General features: G+C 40.2%; 1 protein-coding gene across 2 annotated transcripts in view; it reads left to right on the forward strand.

The window, feature by feature from the left end:
• Agtpbp1 (ATP/GTP binding carboxypeptidase 1) overlaps positions 1 to 17,856 on the forward strand; it is a 176,252-nt gene that overhangs the window by 14,143 nt on the left and 144,253 nt on the right. For both annotated transcript variants that reach the window (XM_042671080.1, XM_042671081.1), the window contains exon 2: positions 4,077 to 4,141. In XM_042671080.1, coding sequence (XP_042527014.1) covers positions 4,110 to 4,141 — 32 coding nt within the window. In that variant the 5' untranslated portion in view covers positions 4,077 to 4,109. The remainder of the gene's footprint in view (positions 1 to 4,076; positions 4,142 to 17,856) is intronic.

The raw sequence follows: 17,856 nt of genomic DNA on the forward strand, positions 1-17,856 counted from the left end.
CACACACACACACACACTTGAGCAAAAGCAGCTCAGGGGTAGCACCCAGTCCTTGAGTTCAAGCTACAACATACACACACACTTGAGCAAAAGTAGCTCAGGGGTAGCACCTAGTCCTTGAGTTCAAGCTACAACACACACACACACACACACACACACACACACACTTGAGCAAAAGCAGCTCAGGGGTAGCACCCAGTCCTTGAGTTCAAGCTACAACATACACACACACTTGAGCAAAAGTAGCTCAGGGGTAGCACCCAGTCCTTGAGTTCAAGCTACAACACACACACACACACACACACACACACACACACACACACTTGAGCAAAAGCAGCTCAGGGGTAGCACTCAGTCCTTGAGTTCAAGCTACAAAACACACACACACACACACACACACAAGCAAAAGCAACTCGGGTAGCACTCAGGAGTGCAAGCTACAACACACACACACACACACGCGCGCGCGCGCGCGAGCAAAAGCAGCTCGGGGCAGCACCCAGTCCTTGGGTTCAAGCCACAAGTCACACACTTATACTCACACACCCTTGAGCAAAAGCAGCCCAGGGGACAGCACCCAGTACTTGAGTTCAAGCCACAGGATACCCCTGTCCCTACACAGGTTTGCCTAGGATATTGTGTTGAGAATAAACTGTAAGGGATGAAGGGTGGGAGACTAGTGATTAATGGTGGTCTATGGTAGTTGTAGATGATGAGGTGATTCCTTTTTGGAGACTAGAATGATCAAGACTTCCTGATGGATTAGATGGAGAACGGGTATAAAACTGAAGATAACAGTGAAGTCCAGGCTTGGACTGAGCAATAGAAAGGTAAAGAATTTTTTAAAAATCAGATGAAGAAAGCAAGAGTGGAGCAGACTTGGAAGAGGTCAGAAGATTAATGGCTTTGGTAAATTTATGACTAATGATGTCAGATGACATGTTAAGTGTTCAGGAAACTAAGTGACATAACTAAGTAAGAGACTAGTTAGAAGGAAAGAAAGAGCTGAGCCCTGAGTCAGCTTGGAAGTTTTCAGTGAGGTAGACAGAAAACTAGAGTGTGGCCAAATGAAGGATGTATTTTAGAGAAGAAGGCCTGTATCAAATGCTGCTTAGAGGACAAGTGAGGTGATTGGTACATGACACTTGGATTTAGTAACATAGAAGTCATATGTTACTGACCACAACTGTGTTGATAGAGTAGGGTGGGGAAACCTGATTGCAGTGTAAGTAAGAGAGATTGGCAAGAGAGGACTTGTTGGCAGTGACTATGAACTTGGCTGCTTTCAGGAGGAGAGAAATGGGACAGTAGCTGTCTTTTCTTCCTAAAGATACAGAAATATTAACATGATTTGTGTTGATAAAAATGACCCAGAAAAGGGAAAAAATAAAATGTAAAATATGTGGTCAGTGTTACTCATGCATATAAGATTTCTTGTCCCCACTTGCTTGTTACAGTTTGTTACACCACAAACAGTAAAATTCAACATTTCTGCTTCTAGATACCTGCTCTTTCTATTACACCATGCTGTCTGAGCACAAACTTTCACAAAGGGTTTTTCTTTACTCTGGAGTGCCTTGGCCTTAGACTTTAGTAGTAAGAAGTAGAATGTAAGGAATGCACTGGTTTAGATCTAGGAGTATAGGGTTGAGGTTTATTTACTTTTTGTATGAGGAGATACTTAAATCTCATAAAGCAGAATTTTTTGAGGTAGTTTCTTTACATTTGTTTTTTAATTAAGTTTTTTGTTGTTGTTGTTGTTTGTTTTTTTTTTTTTTTTTTGCCAGTCATGGGCCTTGAACTCTGGGCCTGGGCGCTGTCCCTCAAGCTCTTCAGCTCAAGGCTAGCACTCCACCACTTGAGCCACAGCACCACTTCTGGCTTTTTTCTGCTTATGTGGTGCTTGAGGAATCGAACCCAGGGCCTCATGCATGCAAGGCAAGCACTCTACCACTGAGCCACCTTCCCAGCCCCTTAATTAAGTTTTTTATTGTGAAAATACTGTACAAAGGGCTTACAGTTACATGAGAAAGGTAATGAATACATTTTTTTTTTTTTTTTGGCCAGTCATGGGGCTTGAACTCTGGGCCTGGGTGTCCCTGAGCTCTTCAGCTCAAGGCTAGTACTCTACCACTTGAGCCACAGCTCCACTTCTGGCTTTTTTCTGCTTATGTGGTGCTGAGGGCCTCATGCATGCAAGGCAAGCGCTCTACCACTGAGCCACCTTCCCAGCCCCCTAATGAGTACATTTCTTATTCAGCATTGTTGCCTCCTTTGTTTTTTCCCTACCATCCCTTCCTTCCCACCTCCTCCCCTCCCCGCACCCTTCTTTACATTTCTTTAGATTATTTGCCAGGGCTTAGATGTCTGGTTATTGACTATTTTCCATATTACTGGGGCATACATCTATGGAGGAGGTAGAAAGTTTCTTATAAAATTAAAAAAGTTTACTTTGGCATTTTTGAGTCTTGAGGGTAGCCATTTTTCTGGGTTCTTGTGGTAGGGTACCCATTCTCTTATACCCCTTAGTTCCTCCCTCCCTCCTCTCTCGTCTTTTTTCTCTCTCTGCCTTCTCATCTCTTCCTCCCTCCCTCCTTCCCTCTCTTTCTCTCTTCCTCTCTTCCTTCCTTTCTTCTTTTTCTCTCTCTTCTTTCTCTTTCTTTGTCTTCCTTTTTATTTTCTTTCTTGTTTATTGTCTGCTTCAATCTAGGCCTGGGAAGGAGAGGAGAGAATGCCTGTGGTGAAGTATTTTATTGTGAATTGCAAATTTGAATAATTTCTTACCAGCTTTGGTATAAGTGCCCAACACTTATCTTTTCAACTCTAATAAAATCTATAGTGACAGTCAGGAATGGTGATGCATATTTGTAATCTACCATGTGAGAGACTGAGGCAGGAAGATTGTGAATTGGAGGGCACTTCCTACTTGGAGAAAGACTGTGCCAAAAAACTCAAACAAGATTCACAGTTAACTTTTCATGATACATGTTAATGTAATTTTAGAGGTCAAGTAGAAATGATTTAAAACTGTTTATTAAGGTGACAGTGCCTTTGAAAACACATGAGTATGTTTTAATCTTTTGGGTATACATTGACTCTTAATTAATTTGTATATTGAATGGTTTGTGGAAAACAAAACAAAACTTTGAAAGCCGGTGGCAGTGGCTCATGCCTGCAATCCTAGCTACATAGGAGGCAGAGATCTGAGGATCATGGTTCAGAGCCAGCCCAGGCAGGAAAATCTGTGAGACTCTTATCTCCAATTAACCACCAGAAAACCTAAAGTGGCTCTGTGGCCCAAGTGGTAGAGTGCCCAAAGTTCAAGCCCCATGACTGACCAAAAAACAAAGCAAAACCAAAAAACAACTTTTGGAGAACTTGAATCTTCTAAGTTTACCAAGTGAAGCAACCTAAAATCTGCTTTTTTGAATGTTTGTTTACCCTTATATATAGCATTAGTATATATCACATAAATATGTGATAGACTTGTTAGATTTGTAATAATTATTTCATTTGTTAGTAAATAAAATTAAAAGATATTCAAGGTAAGTTTGGATGAATAGTTTTAAAGTAAATCAGAAAAATTATAAAAAAAATTGTGTGATCATAAACTGTCCTGTTTGGTTACTGCACTTTTGTAGTTTCAGAATTTTTTTGTTTTTTTTGACAGTTGTGTGGCCTGATCTCTGGGCCGGGGCTCTGTCCCTTAGCTCTTCAACTCAAGGACAGTGTCTTACCACTTGAGCCATAGCACCACTTCTGGCTTTTTTCTGCTTATGTGGTGCTGAGGAATTGAACCCAGGACCTCATGTATGTGAAGCAAGCACTCTACCACTGAGCCAACTTCCCAGACCCAGCTTCAGAATTTTGATAACTTTTTTGCAACTGATTTTAACTATCTTAATAGTTACAATCACACAGTGAAATAAGCTGCCAGAAACATGGAAGACTAACTCATACCAATGTAATTTTATATTGTCCATGATGCAGATCTTCAATTGTATTACTTTTACAATGTCTAATGTATAGAAGACAGACTGTATAAATGTTTAACATCATTAACGTCTTTCTTTTAGATTATCTGCAATGATGAAATGAAGTAACTCAAGATGAGCAAATTAAAAGTGGTAACAGAGAAAAGGTAACGACTCATTCATGTGCATAAATTTTTATATTAAAATATTTATGTAAGTAATAGTAGATTCTGTAGATTGTCTGAATTCATTTCATTAATATTTAACTTTTCAGTTAAAGTACATGCCTGTGGTGATTCATGCCTATAATTCTGGCTACTTGGGGGGGGGGAGGATGGGATGGCAAGGGGAAACAAAGGAGGAGGCTACAGTGCTTGATAAGAAATGTACTCATTATCTTGCCCATGTAATTGTAACAGTATTTTCACAATAAAAAAAAAATTCTGGCTACTTAGATGACATCTAAGGATTGTGATTCGAAGCCAGCCCAGGCAGCCAAATCTGAGAGAATCTTATCTCCAACTAACCAGCAAAAAGCTAGAAATGGAGGTATGACTGAAGTAGTAGAGTGCCAGTCTTGAGTGAAAAAGTGAACCTAGAGTTCCAACCTTTAAGTCCCCAAGACACACACACACACACACACACACACACACACACACACACACACACACACACACACACACACACACACACACACACACACACACACAAGTTAGGAGTCAGAAAAGTATAACCCTTGGCTAAATCTGGCCTGCTTCTAGTTTCTGTGTGACCAGTAATAGTTGTCACATTTTTTTTTTTTGGGGGGGTCCAGTAGTGGGGCCTGAACGCTGGGCCTGGGCGCTGTCTCTCAGCTCTTCACCTCAAGGCTAATGCTCTAGCACTTGAGCCACAGCGCCACTTTTGGCTTTTTTCCTTTTGCTTATGTGGTGCTGAGGAATCGAACCCAGGGCCTCATGCATGCAAGGCAAGCCCTCTACCACTGAGCCACCTTCCCAGCCCTTCTTCTTCCTTTTTTTTTTTTTTTTTGGTCGGTAGTGAGTCTTGAACTCTCTGGGCTTGGGGGCTGTCCCTGTGCTCTTCAGCTCAAGGCGAGCACTCTACGCTTTGAGCCACAGTGCCACTTCAGTTGTCACATTTTTTAATTATTAAAGTAAAGCAATATAATATTTTGTGAAATGACATGGAACTCAAATTTTAATGCATATAAGAAAAGTTTTACTGGACCACGTTCCTGCTCATTCATTTGCATAATTTTTTTTTTTTTTGGGTCCGGTTGTGGGGCCTGAACTCTGGGCCTGGGTGTTGTCCCTCAGCTCTTCACCTCAAGGCTAGCACTCTAGCACTTGAGCCACAGCGCCACTTCTGGCTTTTGTTTTTTCTCCTTATGTGGTGCTGAGGAACTGAACCCAGGGACTCATGCATGCAAGGCAAGCGCTCGACCACTGAGCCACCTTCCCAGCCCTTATTTGCGTATTTTTTTGGCTACTATTCTACTACATTTTCAAAGTTGAATAGTTGTAAAAAGGCTATAGAGCCACAGTACATGCAATCAGGGCCTTTACAGAAAAAGTTTAACTGACCCCTGAGTTAGTGAGTATTATTGCCTTTGCTGGTTTTATTTCTTCCAGTTACAAGTTGGACGAATTTTAGTGGTTTGGGGTTGGAATTTTAACTGTACAGCTTTGAATAGATTGTTTTGTCACCTGTACAATTATTTTAATGATAATGTTGTTAAAGAGTTGTGAAGACCGAGTAGATAAGGAAATAAAGCTTGATAATTATAATCAAGACTTCTTTGTTAGCAGTATTGAATTTTATCCTTAAATGTGTACAATTTCACGTTTATTGATACATTCTAAGTTTTTTTATATAATTGATATTTTTTGTGTACTTTCCATGTCTCCAGAGGCTTCTTGATGCTGTCTTTATTTTCGCCTTTCTTTCCCCCATTTTTTTTTTTTTTTTTTTTTTGTGGAAGTACTGGGATTTGAACCTAGAACCTCAAACTTACTGCAGGTACTCTACCATTTGAACTGTGCCCCCAGTCCTTCTTTTCTGTTTTTGAAGACAGGATTGTGTTATGTAGCCTAGGCTATATTGCAGTTTTTTTATCCTCCTGCTTAAGTACTTGAAGTTCTGGGATTACAGATGTGTTCTCTGCTTGGCTTTTTGAAGTATTTCATTACCAGGGGCTATCTATTGGATACTTTCAGGATACTAAACTGCTAAAGTAGAAAAGAAACATTCATGTAACATTTATTACAATACTTTCAATTGAATAGATTTTGAGTGTGTTCTTTAAAAAAGAAGTGCTCATGGCATATGCCACTAGCTATATGGGAGGTGGAAATGAGGAGGATAATAGCATGAGATGTGTCCTTGGCAAGAGATTCAATGTGAAAAATACCTAATGCAAAAATATTGGGATATAAGGTTTAATTAGTGGAGTGCCTGAGTAACACTTGTGAACAAGGTCCCTAAAAGTATCTCCAATTACTCAAAGCTTTTAAAGAGACCTGGAAGGGAATGTCTGAACAAATGCAATATGGTGACTTAACCAGATACAGTGAAGGCATTTACAAGTAGATATTTATTGTGTGATATGTCCTGAATAAGGGAGGATGTCTTGAACCTTCCTTAGTGTAGAAAATCTAGAGGACCACTGGAATATTGAGATTGAGATGGTGTACATTTGGGTCAGAGGTGTAGCTCAAGTTCTAGAGCACCTGTCTAGTAAACACAAAACCCTACATTCAATCCCCAGTACTGCAAATAAATAAATAAGCAAATTAGTGAATGAAATTGTGTTCATTCAGTTGGAATATTTAAAGATCATATCCATAATTGTTAGTTGTTAGTTGAAAAATGGCAAACCCTGCTCTTGCTCATGCCCTGTTACTTAGACTTTTTGTACTTGGGGACAAAATGCTTTGGAGAACAATTTAAGGATGGAAAGATTCAGTGTACTCCCAGTTTCAGAGGTTGAAGTCCATTGTGGCTAGGTGGGTGTGGTGAACACATTGTGGTGGCCAGGAAGTAGTGAGTGAATGAGAAGTGAGAGAATGACTGTTCTCATGATTCTGTTATACTTGTTTTACTCCATCTGGGTCTCCAGTCTATGGATAAAAACACTCAAATTCAGGTCAGGTTTTTCCTTGCTTGTTAATCTTCTCTTCTCTTGAATTGCTCTCACAGATATACCTATATATTTATCCCTAGATACTTTTCCATCTAATCAAATCAGCAGTCACAATAATAAAAGTAGCCATCATATGTCTTCAATTTTTTTTTTGTTTTAATTTTTATTTCACTCTCAAGACTAGGTATTATTATATTGCCCAGACTGGCCTTGAACACTTAGATTCCAAAGTACCATTCTGAGTGCCCTGAAGTTTTTCTTCTTTTTTTCCCTCCTCTCCTCTTCTTTTTTTCCCTCTTCTCCTCTGCTTTCCTCTCATCCTTTTCCTCTTTCCCCTCTCAGTCCTCTCTTTTGCTCTCTTATTCCTCTGCCTCCTGAGTAGCAGGCATTGCAGGCAAGCACCATGCCTGGCTACAGCGTTCTTATTCAGAACACCAGGTCCTCACAGTGAGACTCCTTACTTTGTACAATTAATATAGACTAGTAAAAATGATTTACAAATAAGCTAGGTCTGATACTTAATATATCAACTGTCATCAGTTATCATTTCAATTCATTTGATACAAGCTCTGTACTATAACAGTTCTCATTTAGAGCTCTAGCTTCCATCTTTTCTCATTTACCTCCTCCTTATCTAGAACCCACTTTCTATGATTATGATTACACCTTCTTGTAAGACGCCTGAGCTGGGTGCCAGTGGCTCACGCCTATAATCCTAGCTACTCATGAGGCTGAGATCTGAGGATTGTGGTTCAAAGCCAGCCTGGGCAGGAAAGTCTGTGAGATTCTTGTCTCCAATTAAACACCAGAAAACCAGGAAATGGCGCTGTGGCTCAAGTGGTAGAGCTCTAGCCTTGAGCTGAAGAGCTCAGGGACAGTACTCTTGCCCAGAGTTCAAGCCCCATGACTGACAAAAAACAAAAAAACAAAAACAAAAATAAAAGACACCTTGAAATCTCTTTACCTTATTTTATATTTTTCCATCACACCTACTTTACTAAAGTCCTTATTCTTTTTCTTTCTTTCTTTTTTTTTTTTTGTCGGTGATGGGGCCTGAACTCTGGGCCTGGGTGCTTGTCCCTCAGCTCTTCTGCTCAAGGTTAGTGCTCTTAATACCAGAGCTACAGCGCCACTTCTGGCTTTTCCTGCTTATGTATTGCTGAGGAATTGAACCCAGGGCCTCATGCATGTGAGACAAACACTCTACCACTGAGCCACCTTTCCAGCCCCAAGGTCCTTTTATTATTGATGACTTGCTTTTTGTCCAACTTATGGATGTGGGAGCATGAATAAATTTGACACATCACGAAATAGGCAGTTAACTTATATAGAGCCCAGGTCTGGAAAGTACCTTCCCCCCCACACCTTTTTTTTATAATTGTCGATTGTGGGGCTTGAACTCTGGGCCTGGGCCCTGTCCCTGAGCTCTGCAGCTCAAGATGAGTGCTCTGCCACTTGAGCCACAGCTTCACCTCTGATTTTCTGGTGGTTAATTGGAGATAAATGTCTCACAGCCTTTCTTGCCCAGGCTGGCTTTGAACTGTGACCCTCAGATCTTAGTCTCCTGAATAGCTAGGATGACAGGCATGAGCCACTGGTGCGTGGCACCTTTCCCCTGTTTTTGTAATGGCTATTTTATACTTTTCTTTATGTCATGAAAACCTTTGAAGTCTTCAACTAAATCACATATATACATTGAATAAGTATTTCTTCATATGTCCAAGAGAAATAGAATTATCTTCCTATGTCTTGGTCTGCATTTATATGCCTCCTATTATTTGATTTCATCCTCTGCTTCCTCTCTTGATATTTATGCAACAGAGCATGATCAGTTCTGTCACTTGTGATCTAGATTTCAATCACCACCTTTTTTCTAAGGATCTTTTAATCTCTCTTTATTCTGTTATCTTGAATTTGTAACTACTGTTTAATATTTAAGCATAATCAAGATGATCCACTATTTAGGCTTTGCTTTTCTGCTACTACCCAATTATTTGATTTGCTTAAAAGTCAAGAATTATACAATAGTCTATAAAAGCAGCCCATATTTCATTTAACATTTTTAAAACCACTCCTGTTAACTTTTCCCCCCTCATCCACTCTAGCATCATTTCTTGTTCGGCTGCCTATCCTTTGTCTGTGTGTGTGTGTGTGTGTGTGTGTGTGTGTGTGTGTGTGCGTGCGCACGTGTGTGCACACACGCGTGCATGCTGGTGCTGGGTCTTGGACTTAGGGGGTGGGTGCTGTGCCTGAGCTTTTTTGCTCAAGGGTAGTGCTCTACCACTTGACCCATATCTTCACTTCTGATCAGAGTTTTATGAACTTTCCCATGTAGCTGAGATGACAGGCACAAATCACTATACCTACTTCTTTGTTGAGATGAGGTCCCACAAACTTTTTGCTGAAACTGGCCTTACCACAAACCTTCCCATCTCTGCCTCACAGGTAGCTAAAATTACAAGTGAGAACTACCAATATCTGGTTTATTTGTTTTAGGAAAGTACCACATACTTGGTTTCTGGAAAGATTGTACTGTGTTGTATTCCCTCCAGCAAGAAACAAGAGTTTTACTTTCATATTATCACTAATACATGGGTGTGATTATTCATTCTAGCTCCTAACTCTTTTGATATGGGGTGTAGAAATCTTATTTTTTTTTCAATTTTCATTTCTTTAATGATTAATACTGTTGAGCAGCTTTTTCATGCACTTACTTTCCTTCAGCTTATTTTATCTTGTGATTTACATTTTTTAGCCATTTATTCTTGTTAATGAGTTTTGAAAGGTCTCCATATATTAACTATACAAGTTCTTTATGAATTATTTGAATTGGAAACTTTTTTTTTGTCGGTCATGGAGTTTGAACTCTGTGCTTGGACACTGTCCCTGAGCTTTTCAGCTTAAGGAGAGTGCGCTACTGCTTGAGCCATAGCACCACTTCTGGTTTTCTGGTGCTTAATTGGAGATGAGTTGCAGGGACTTTACTTTCTGGGCTGGCTTTGAACCGTGATCCTCAGATCTCAGCCTCCTGAGTAGCCAGGATTATAGGCATGAGCCACTGTGGAAACTTTTTTATAGTCTGTGTTTTTTTTTTTTTAATATCAAAAACAGTACTTTTTAAAGATCAGAAGTACTTAGTTTGCTGTTGATGTCTAGTTCTTTTTGTGGATTACATACAATTTTTGTGATAAATCTAAGAAATATTTACTTAGCCCAATTTTACTAATTTTATCTGTTAGATGTTTTATATTTTTGGAATTTATATTTAAGTCTGTATTCATGAGTGTACAAGTGTACCTGGTACATGGTACCTGGCTGTGGCTGGTAATTTTTTTTTTTAAATTTTTTTTTGGGTCTGGTTGTGGGGCCTGAACTCTGGGCCTGGGCGCTGTCCCTCAGCTCTTCAGCTCAAGGCTAGCGCTCTACCACTTGAGCCATAGCGCCACTTCCGGCTTTTTTTCTTTTTGCTTATGTGGTGCTGAGGAATCGAACCCAGGGCCTCATGCTTGCAAGGCAAGCGCTCTACCACTGAGCCACCTTCCCAGCCTAATGTGGCTGGTAATTTTGATCAGTGACTTTTATCTTGGGTTGTTCTGAACATTTTTGTGTTTTTAAAATATTCTAGTACCATAATCTAGAATGTAGTTAACTTACTTTGATGCAGTTTGAATCATTTGTCAGATGGCTCTGGAGTTAATTTCATTCTATGACTAAATTATTCCTTACTGCTGACCTAAAACCCTTGTATGGACTCCTGCCAGTGCTGTGCTAATCATGAAATTTTCTGTTTACAGCATTGGTAGTAGACACTTTTCTCTTTGTGAGTGCTTGGCAACATTATCTTAAATCTTGTTAGGTGGTTCTTCTAATCTTGAGTGGTTTTCTCCATGCAAGTACTGATCTGTACTCCATTGTTTATTTGATGGGAACTCTATGAAGGTATATGTCTGTACATCTCTCTTTGCTGATAGTCTTTGCTTAAAATTCTAGCTTCCTTGGTTTTCCTGGAGTTTTAGCATTGCCTTCTCCACTTGCTTCAGAACTTTGCTATGCTCTGTTTGAGTTTTCTCTTCTTTCATTGCTGATAATGTTCAAGACTGAAAGGTTTGGGTAATTGTCAAGTTCATCTTATTTCCTGTTTTCCATCTTGACAGGTTACTTCCTGGTTACTTTCAGTTTTCAATTAGTAATTTATTGGATTTCCCTAAGCTCTTCTTAAATTTATTTATTTCTAAACAGTTTTATTTAACCTGTAAATAGCAACTGATGCTCCATATATATAATTGTCTGGTCATGGGGCTTGAATTCTGGGCCTGGGGTGCTGTCCCTCAGCTCCTCAGTTCAAGGTTAGCACTCAACCACTTGAGCTACAATGCCACTTCCAGTTTTCTGGAGCTAAGAGTCTCACAGACTTTCCTGCCTGGGCTGGTTTTGGACCTTGATCCTCAGATCTCAGCCTCCTGAGTAGGTGGATTATGAGCCACCACGCCTGTTTGGAGTATCACGGCCCTCTTATATTTTTACCCACACTCTTCAGTTGGTTTCTGTTGTACCATGTATCTCTTGTTTTACTTTTGACTTCATGGCCACTGCTTCTAAATCTATTTATGGAACCTTTTCTGAAAAATACCTCTAAATATATTCAGAGTTCAGTGTTGAACCTTTTCTTTTTCCTTTGTTTTGGTCCTGAGGTTCGAACTTGGCCTGGGTGCTGTTCCTAGCTTTTTTGCTGCAGGCGGTCCACCACTTCAGCCACAGCTCTGTTTTTTGCTTTGCCAGTTAATTAGAGATAAGAGTCTCATGGACTTCCTTGCATGTTGGAATGGCTTCGAACCATGATCCTCAGATCCGAGCTTCCTGAGTAATGAGAATTACAGGCTTGCTGATCCTTTTCTTAATTTCCATACTTTCCTTAGGTAGTCTTTTGTTTGTTTGTTTTTTTTTTTGGGTCCTGTCCTGGGGCCTGAACTCTGGGCCTGGGCACTGTCCCTCAGCTCTTCAGCTCAAGGCTAGGGTTCTACCACTTGAGCCACAGCACCACTTCCAGCTTTTTTTTTTCTGCTTATGTGGTGCTGAGGAATCGAACCCAGGGCCTCATGCATGCAAGGCAAACGCTCTACCACTGAGCCACCTTCCCAGCCCCCCCTTAGGTAGTCTTATCTGAGTTCTTTTATGACTCATCTGAAGTAGACAGCAACCCTACTCTGGCTAAATGCCATTTGACTATTGCTACCTGGAAGTCTTCTAGTACTCTCCAAAATAATGTAGTTCCCATATTGAGCTTTTGCAAGTCTTTTCATCCTCTAGGATTATTCTATCACAGTTGATAGCATCCTTACCCTGCACAAGTGTATAGTATATATCTGACTCATACTTTCTAATCCTTATTAGCACCCAAACCCAGGTTGTCAGTAAATCCTGTCTGTTTTATGCCTATAGTTCAATGTGTATTATTAATCTGTATATTTCTTCATTGTATTGTTGTTTTGACTACAGTTTCGTCATTCCCCTTCTTATTTTTTCCTTGGCCCCTCCTTTTTGTTCTTTTGACATATTCTAATCCTTTCACACAACCCAGGAGATGTTTAAAAATGTCTAATACTTTCAGCTTATGTTATCACTGAATAATTGTTTTTCTCTCATTATTTCTTCTCCTTCTCCTTCTCCTTTCTTTTTTTGTCTCCTTTTTTCCAGTCCTGGGGCTTGAACTCAGGGCCTGGGCACTGTCCTTGAGCTTTTTCTCAAGGCTAGCACTCTACCACTTGAGCCACAGTGCTACTTCTGGCTTTTTCTGTTTATGTGGTACTGAGGAATTGAACCCAGGGCTTCAGCATTCTAGGCAAGCACTCTACCACTAACCTACATTTCTAGCCCTCTCATTTTTTCTTAGAAATAAAAACACATAAGCAAGACTCAAATCTAGGAGAACTAAGCAACCCCAGCTTTTGAAAATTTAATTGTTAGGAAACTTAGAGAGCATTACTTTCCAAACTTAGCAAATTGTGCAAGAGCTGACCAATACAAGTGGGACATTGGGCAGAAACTATTTAGAAGTGAAGCTAAGTTCAAAGATGGACCATAGGGTAGCATATCTTTAAAAATGTCAGCAAAAATATAACTGTTGAGGGCATAAGGTGGACCCTGAATTGCTCTGCAACATTTTTACAGTTGTGCAGAATGGAAACACTCTTTCTTGAAAGTGAATTTGGTTCAGAGAAGCAGAGCAAATTTGCTTTTTTTTTTTTTTGGTAGATCATGGGGTTTGAACTCTAGACCAGGGCTCTGTTTCTGAGCTTTTGCTTAAGGGTAGTACTCTCTACCATGTGAGCCACAGTGCCACTTTTGGCTTTTTCTGAGAAGTTTATTGAAATTAAGAGTTTCATAGACTTACCTGCCTGAGCTAGATCAAAGGCACTTGAGTAGCTAGGATTACACGTGTGAGCCACTGGCACCTCAGCTGACTATTTAATTTATAAATGTAATAATCTCTCACAAAAGCATTTTGTCTCTGTGACAGCAAAGAGATGTCATTGCCTTCTTCTTAACCCTCCCCCCCTTCTTTTTAAACAAGAGTGTTCAAATTATTGGTCAAGGAACATTTAGCTCATTCAATGATTGATAAAATGGATACTGTAAAAAAAAGGAGATGAGGGCTAGGAAGGTGGCTCAGTGGTAGAGCGCTTGCCTTGCATGCATGAGACCCTGGGTTCGATTCCTCAGCACCACATAAGCAAAAAGAAAAAAGCTGGAAGTGCTGCTGTGGCTCAAGTGGTAGAGTGCTAGCCTTGAGCTGAAGAGCTGAGGGACAGCGCCCAGGCCCAGAGTTCAGGCCTCACGACTGGACCCCTGCCCCTCCCCCCCCCCAAAAAAAAAAAAAAAAAGGAGATGAGAGCAGTGTGTTAGTTTGGATATAGGATAAGTTGGTATAATACAGAGTCTCCAAAATGTAGTGGCTAAGACCTTCAGATTTATTTCTGTTTTAATGTAGAAGTAGTGGCTGAATGGTAGTAGAGTAGCTTTGCTTTCTTCAATATATTGCTTGTGTGTGTGGGTTCAAGTCATTTTCTGTAATTTTCACCATCCCATAAACATTAAGAAAGGAGAAAGAATGGGCATCCTATTCCTAAGGCAAAACCTAGAAAATGTTCTCTTCCTGTGTCTGTATAAAATTTTGATACATGGCTGCATTTAATGTGAGTTGTAGACAGCTCAAATATTCTAGTTCTTTTCCTTTTGAGCACATTGAGAATTAGATTTTCCTTGATCACTTTGAATGTGTAACTTGGTTTTGACTAGTGGAACATGAAGTGGTATTTGTGGTTTTCATGTGATAGCCATTAAGAGCTAATATGTTATATGACACCTCTCTGTCTCACTGGTTACACTGAACAATATGTATTTGTAATATGAGCAAGAATTACACTTTTGTTGTGTTGACTAATGAAGGGGATTATAGAGTTGTTTGTTTTGGCAGTATAACTGAGCCCAGAGGTTCTCATGGTATGAGCCCTGTGGGCCTGACCCTGTGGCTTGAGTTCAAACAGTTTCACTCTCACATTCTTATGAGTCAAATGAGATTTTCCTAACAGGGCATGATGGGTGCTATTATATCAGTTTGATTACAGAAGTAGACAGGAAAATTTGTTTTCTATTGAGCCAGACACTAATAGAGACTTAAAATAATGTAATACAGAGCCATTTTTGTCTTTAAATTTTGTTTTGGAAGGCACAAATACCGTTCATATAAATGTGTTATTTGGTCCTGTGCCGGTGGCTCATGCCTGTAATCCTAGCTACTCAGGAGGTTAGATCTGAGGATCGCAGTTCAAAGCCAGCCCAGGCAGGAAAGTCCATGAGACTCTTCAGTTAACCACCAGAAAACCAGAAGTGGCACTGTGGCTCAAGTGGTAGAATGCTAGCCTTAAGCTGAAGAGCTCACGGAATGGGTCCAGGCCCAGAGTTTAAGCCCCACGACCAACCAAAAAAATTGTGTTATTTATGTAACCTGTTTCATAAAAATGTGTTAATTACTGCTGGGCGCTGGTGTCCCATACCTATAATCCTAAATACTTGGAGGCTGAGGTCTGAGGATTGTGGTTCGAGGCCAGCTTGGGAAGGAAAGTCCATGAGACTAATTGTCAATTAACCACCAGAAAACCAGAAGTAGCACTGTGACTCAAAGTGGTGGAATGCTAGCCTTGAGCAAAAAAGCTCAGGGACAGTGCCCAGGCCCTGAGTTCAAGACCCACAGCCCACTCAGAAAAAAGTGTTACTATTTTAATTGAATTAATAACCATTTAAAATTTTTTTGTTTCGTAATAATGGTACATATTGATAAATAGATAGCCCATATATGATAGAAGAAAATATTTTGTGCCTAGTGTTTGAAAGAACTAGTAAAAATGTGATTAAAGCAAAAATAACAGTTATAAATAAGGAACAGAATTTCTGAAGGACAATGTGTAATTTGAAAATAAAGCCATATTGCTTGGAATTAATCCTATTTAAGTCTAAAATTTTAATATATTTTATGAAGTTTTTGGATTGTGCCATGTCTTTTTTGTAAGAATATCTTTATTACTTATATTCAGTTTACATTTAAAGGTGAAAAATGGCTCAAATTTTAGTGGGCAAAAGGTGAGGTTTCTCCAGTAAGTGGGTGGTGGACCAAGTTGAGCATTTTACTGGTCAGCCTTTAAACAGAAACAATAAGGGTGAGGGTTAGGTTATAAGGGGAGGGGGACCAGATGCATTTATTTTTTTCATTCTGGGAACTAGGTCTGTCCAGTCTAAAATCTCTAAAACAAAGGCAAAGCTCAAAATGGAATCATACCAGCTTGGGCCCCATCTCAGGGTCCACTTCAGGTTGCTGTGGATTATTTGGCATCAAGAAGGGAAGTAGACTATTTAGAACTCTGAATGATTTTGGGTTTGGGTAGTTACAGATAACAGATCTGGAGAAATGAATGGATTTGAGATGTTTTATTAAGAGTTGGAATTTGGGTATTGGGTTGGAGTATGACAGAGTTCAGGTAGATTTTTATTTTAAGTAACAAATGGCTTGTGTGAGTTTGGGAAGGTTAGGATTGAAAGGAGTGGGGCGCCCATGGCTTATGCCTCTAATCCTAACTATCTAGGAGGCAGAAATCTGAGGATTGTGATTCATAGCTACCCTGGGCAAGAAAGTCTGTGAGAATCTATCTCCAGTTAATGACCAAAATAGCTGAAAGTGGAGCTGTGGCTCAAGTGGTAGAACACTAGCCTTGAGCACAAAAGCTCATGGACATTGCCTAAGCCTTGAGTTCAAGCCCCAGGTCCAGCACACACTCAACAGACAGTTCAAGCCCCAGGTCCAGCACACACTCAACAGACACAGATAAACATGTGCGCGCGCGCGCGCACACACACACACACACACACACACACACGATGGAAAGGGATGGATTCAGAGGAGTAGACGTGTATTAGGTTAAATAAGCAGTCAAATTTAGGCTACAGTTGAATGTAGGACTAAAGCAGTGTGTAAGTAGTAGTTATATTTATGGGATTAGAAGAGAAGATGGATAGGAGAAGAGCTGTATGAGGTAACTTTGAAGTATAGATAGTAGGAGGGGAGACCTAAAAGAAGTGGTGATAGGAATAAAATCTGGAGAGTGCAAAGTCATTGAAGCACAAGTTGCATGATCCTAAGGTGTTAAATATGATAAGGATAGAAGTGATCATGGAAAGCTTTTCACAGCCTCCAGATGCAGAAGGCAAACAATTAGTTCAAAAAGTGAACAATCTCTGAGTAAATACAAAAAAGCAACTATGGACTTCTTCCTAGGTACTGCAGAGAAATGGGAGATAGCTGTAGAAGATCTAGATCATTTGTATGCTGATCAGTATGATCCAGTTGAAAGAGAGATAGATGATTGATCAGGATAATTGAAGTAGCACATAGTTTGAAAATACAGTAAGTAGAGTGTTAAGTATGTAAAGGAGTGTTGCTGATTCCTCAGTGGTGACCTGGGAATGTGCGTCCGGTAGGCAGAAAGTGGACCACACTGTGCAGGTATGGACACAGTTTAATGAGACATCACATGCTTATGTACAGAATACAGGCATAGAAAATGAATCTTTAGTCACGGGACAGAAAGTTAACCTTAAACAATTTTCCAGGGATGCAGACAATGAGAGTTAACAACCTTTAGTCAGTGAGCAGGAAGAGTTAATTGTCAACAAAGGTGAAGCAGTTCCATGTGATCAAAAATTATAAAGAGTAATAAGGTACAGGTAGGCTCCCTTAGAAACACAATAGGGGATCAATGAAGCATCGTTCTAGAGGCATTGGTCTACAGAATTATTCAGAGGAAGCAAGAAGGCACTTTCCCCATGTCCTTCACCAAGATCATGGCTAGGCATCCAGACCCTTGTCCAGATAGGGAAAAAGCTTCCTCATTCCATTCTGGAGGCTGCCACTGGGTACCCTGACCTTTGCCAGGGTTATGGAGAAGCTTTCTTCTTGCTTGCCATCATACACAAACCTTATTCAGCCCATGAATCCTTAGGCGGGGTCACGGGAGTCTGTGATTCTGACAATGGGGGGATCATTGTTTGAATCTCAGTTTATCAGCTTGAAAGAACCTTTTTTTTGGGGGGGGGTCCAGTCGTGAACTCGGGGCCTGGGCGCTGTCCCTCAGCTCTTCAGTTCAAGGCTAGGGCTCTACCACTTGCGCGCCACTTCCGGCTTTTTTCTTT

This window comes from Dipodomys spectabilis, unplaced genomic scaffold, assembly GCF_019054845.1.
Source record: "Dipodomys spectabilis isolate Male_0828 unplaced genomic scaffold, ASM1905484v1 ptg000597l, whole genome shotgun sequence".
In the NCBI taxonomy this organism is placed as follows: Eukaryota; Metazoa; Chordata; class Mammalia; order Rodentia; family Heteromyidae; genus Dipodomys; species Dipodomys spectabilis.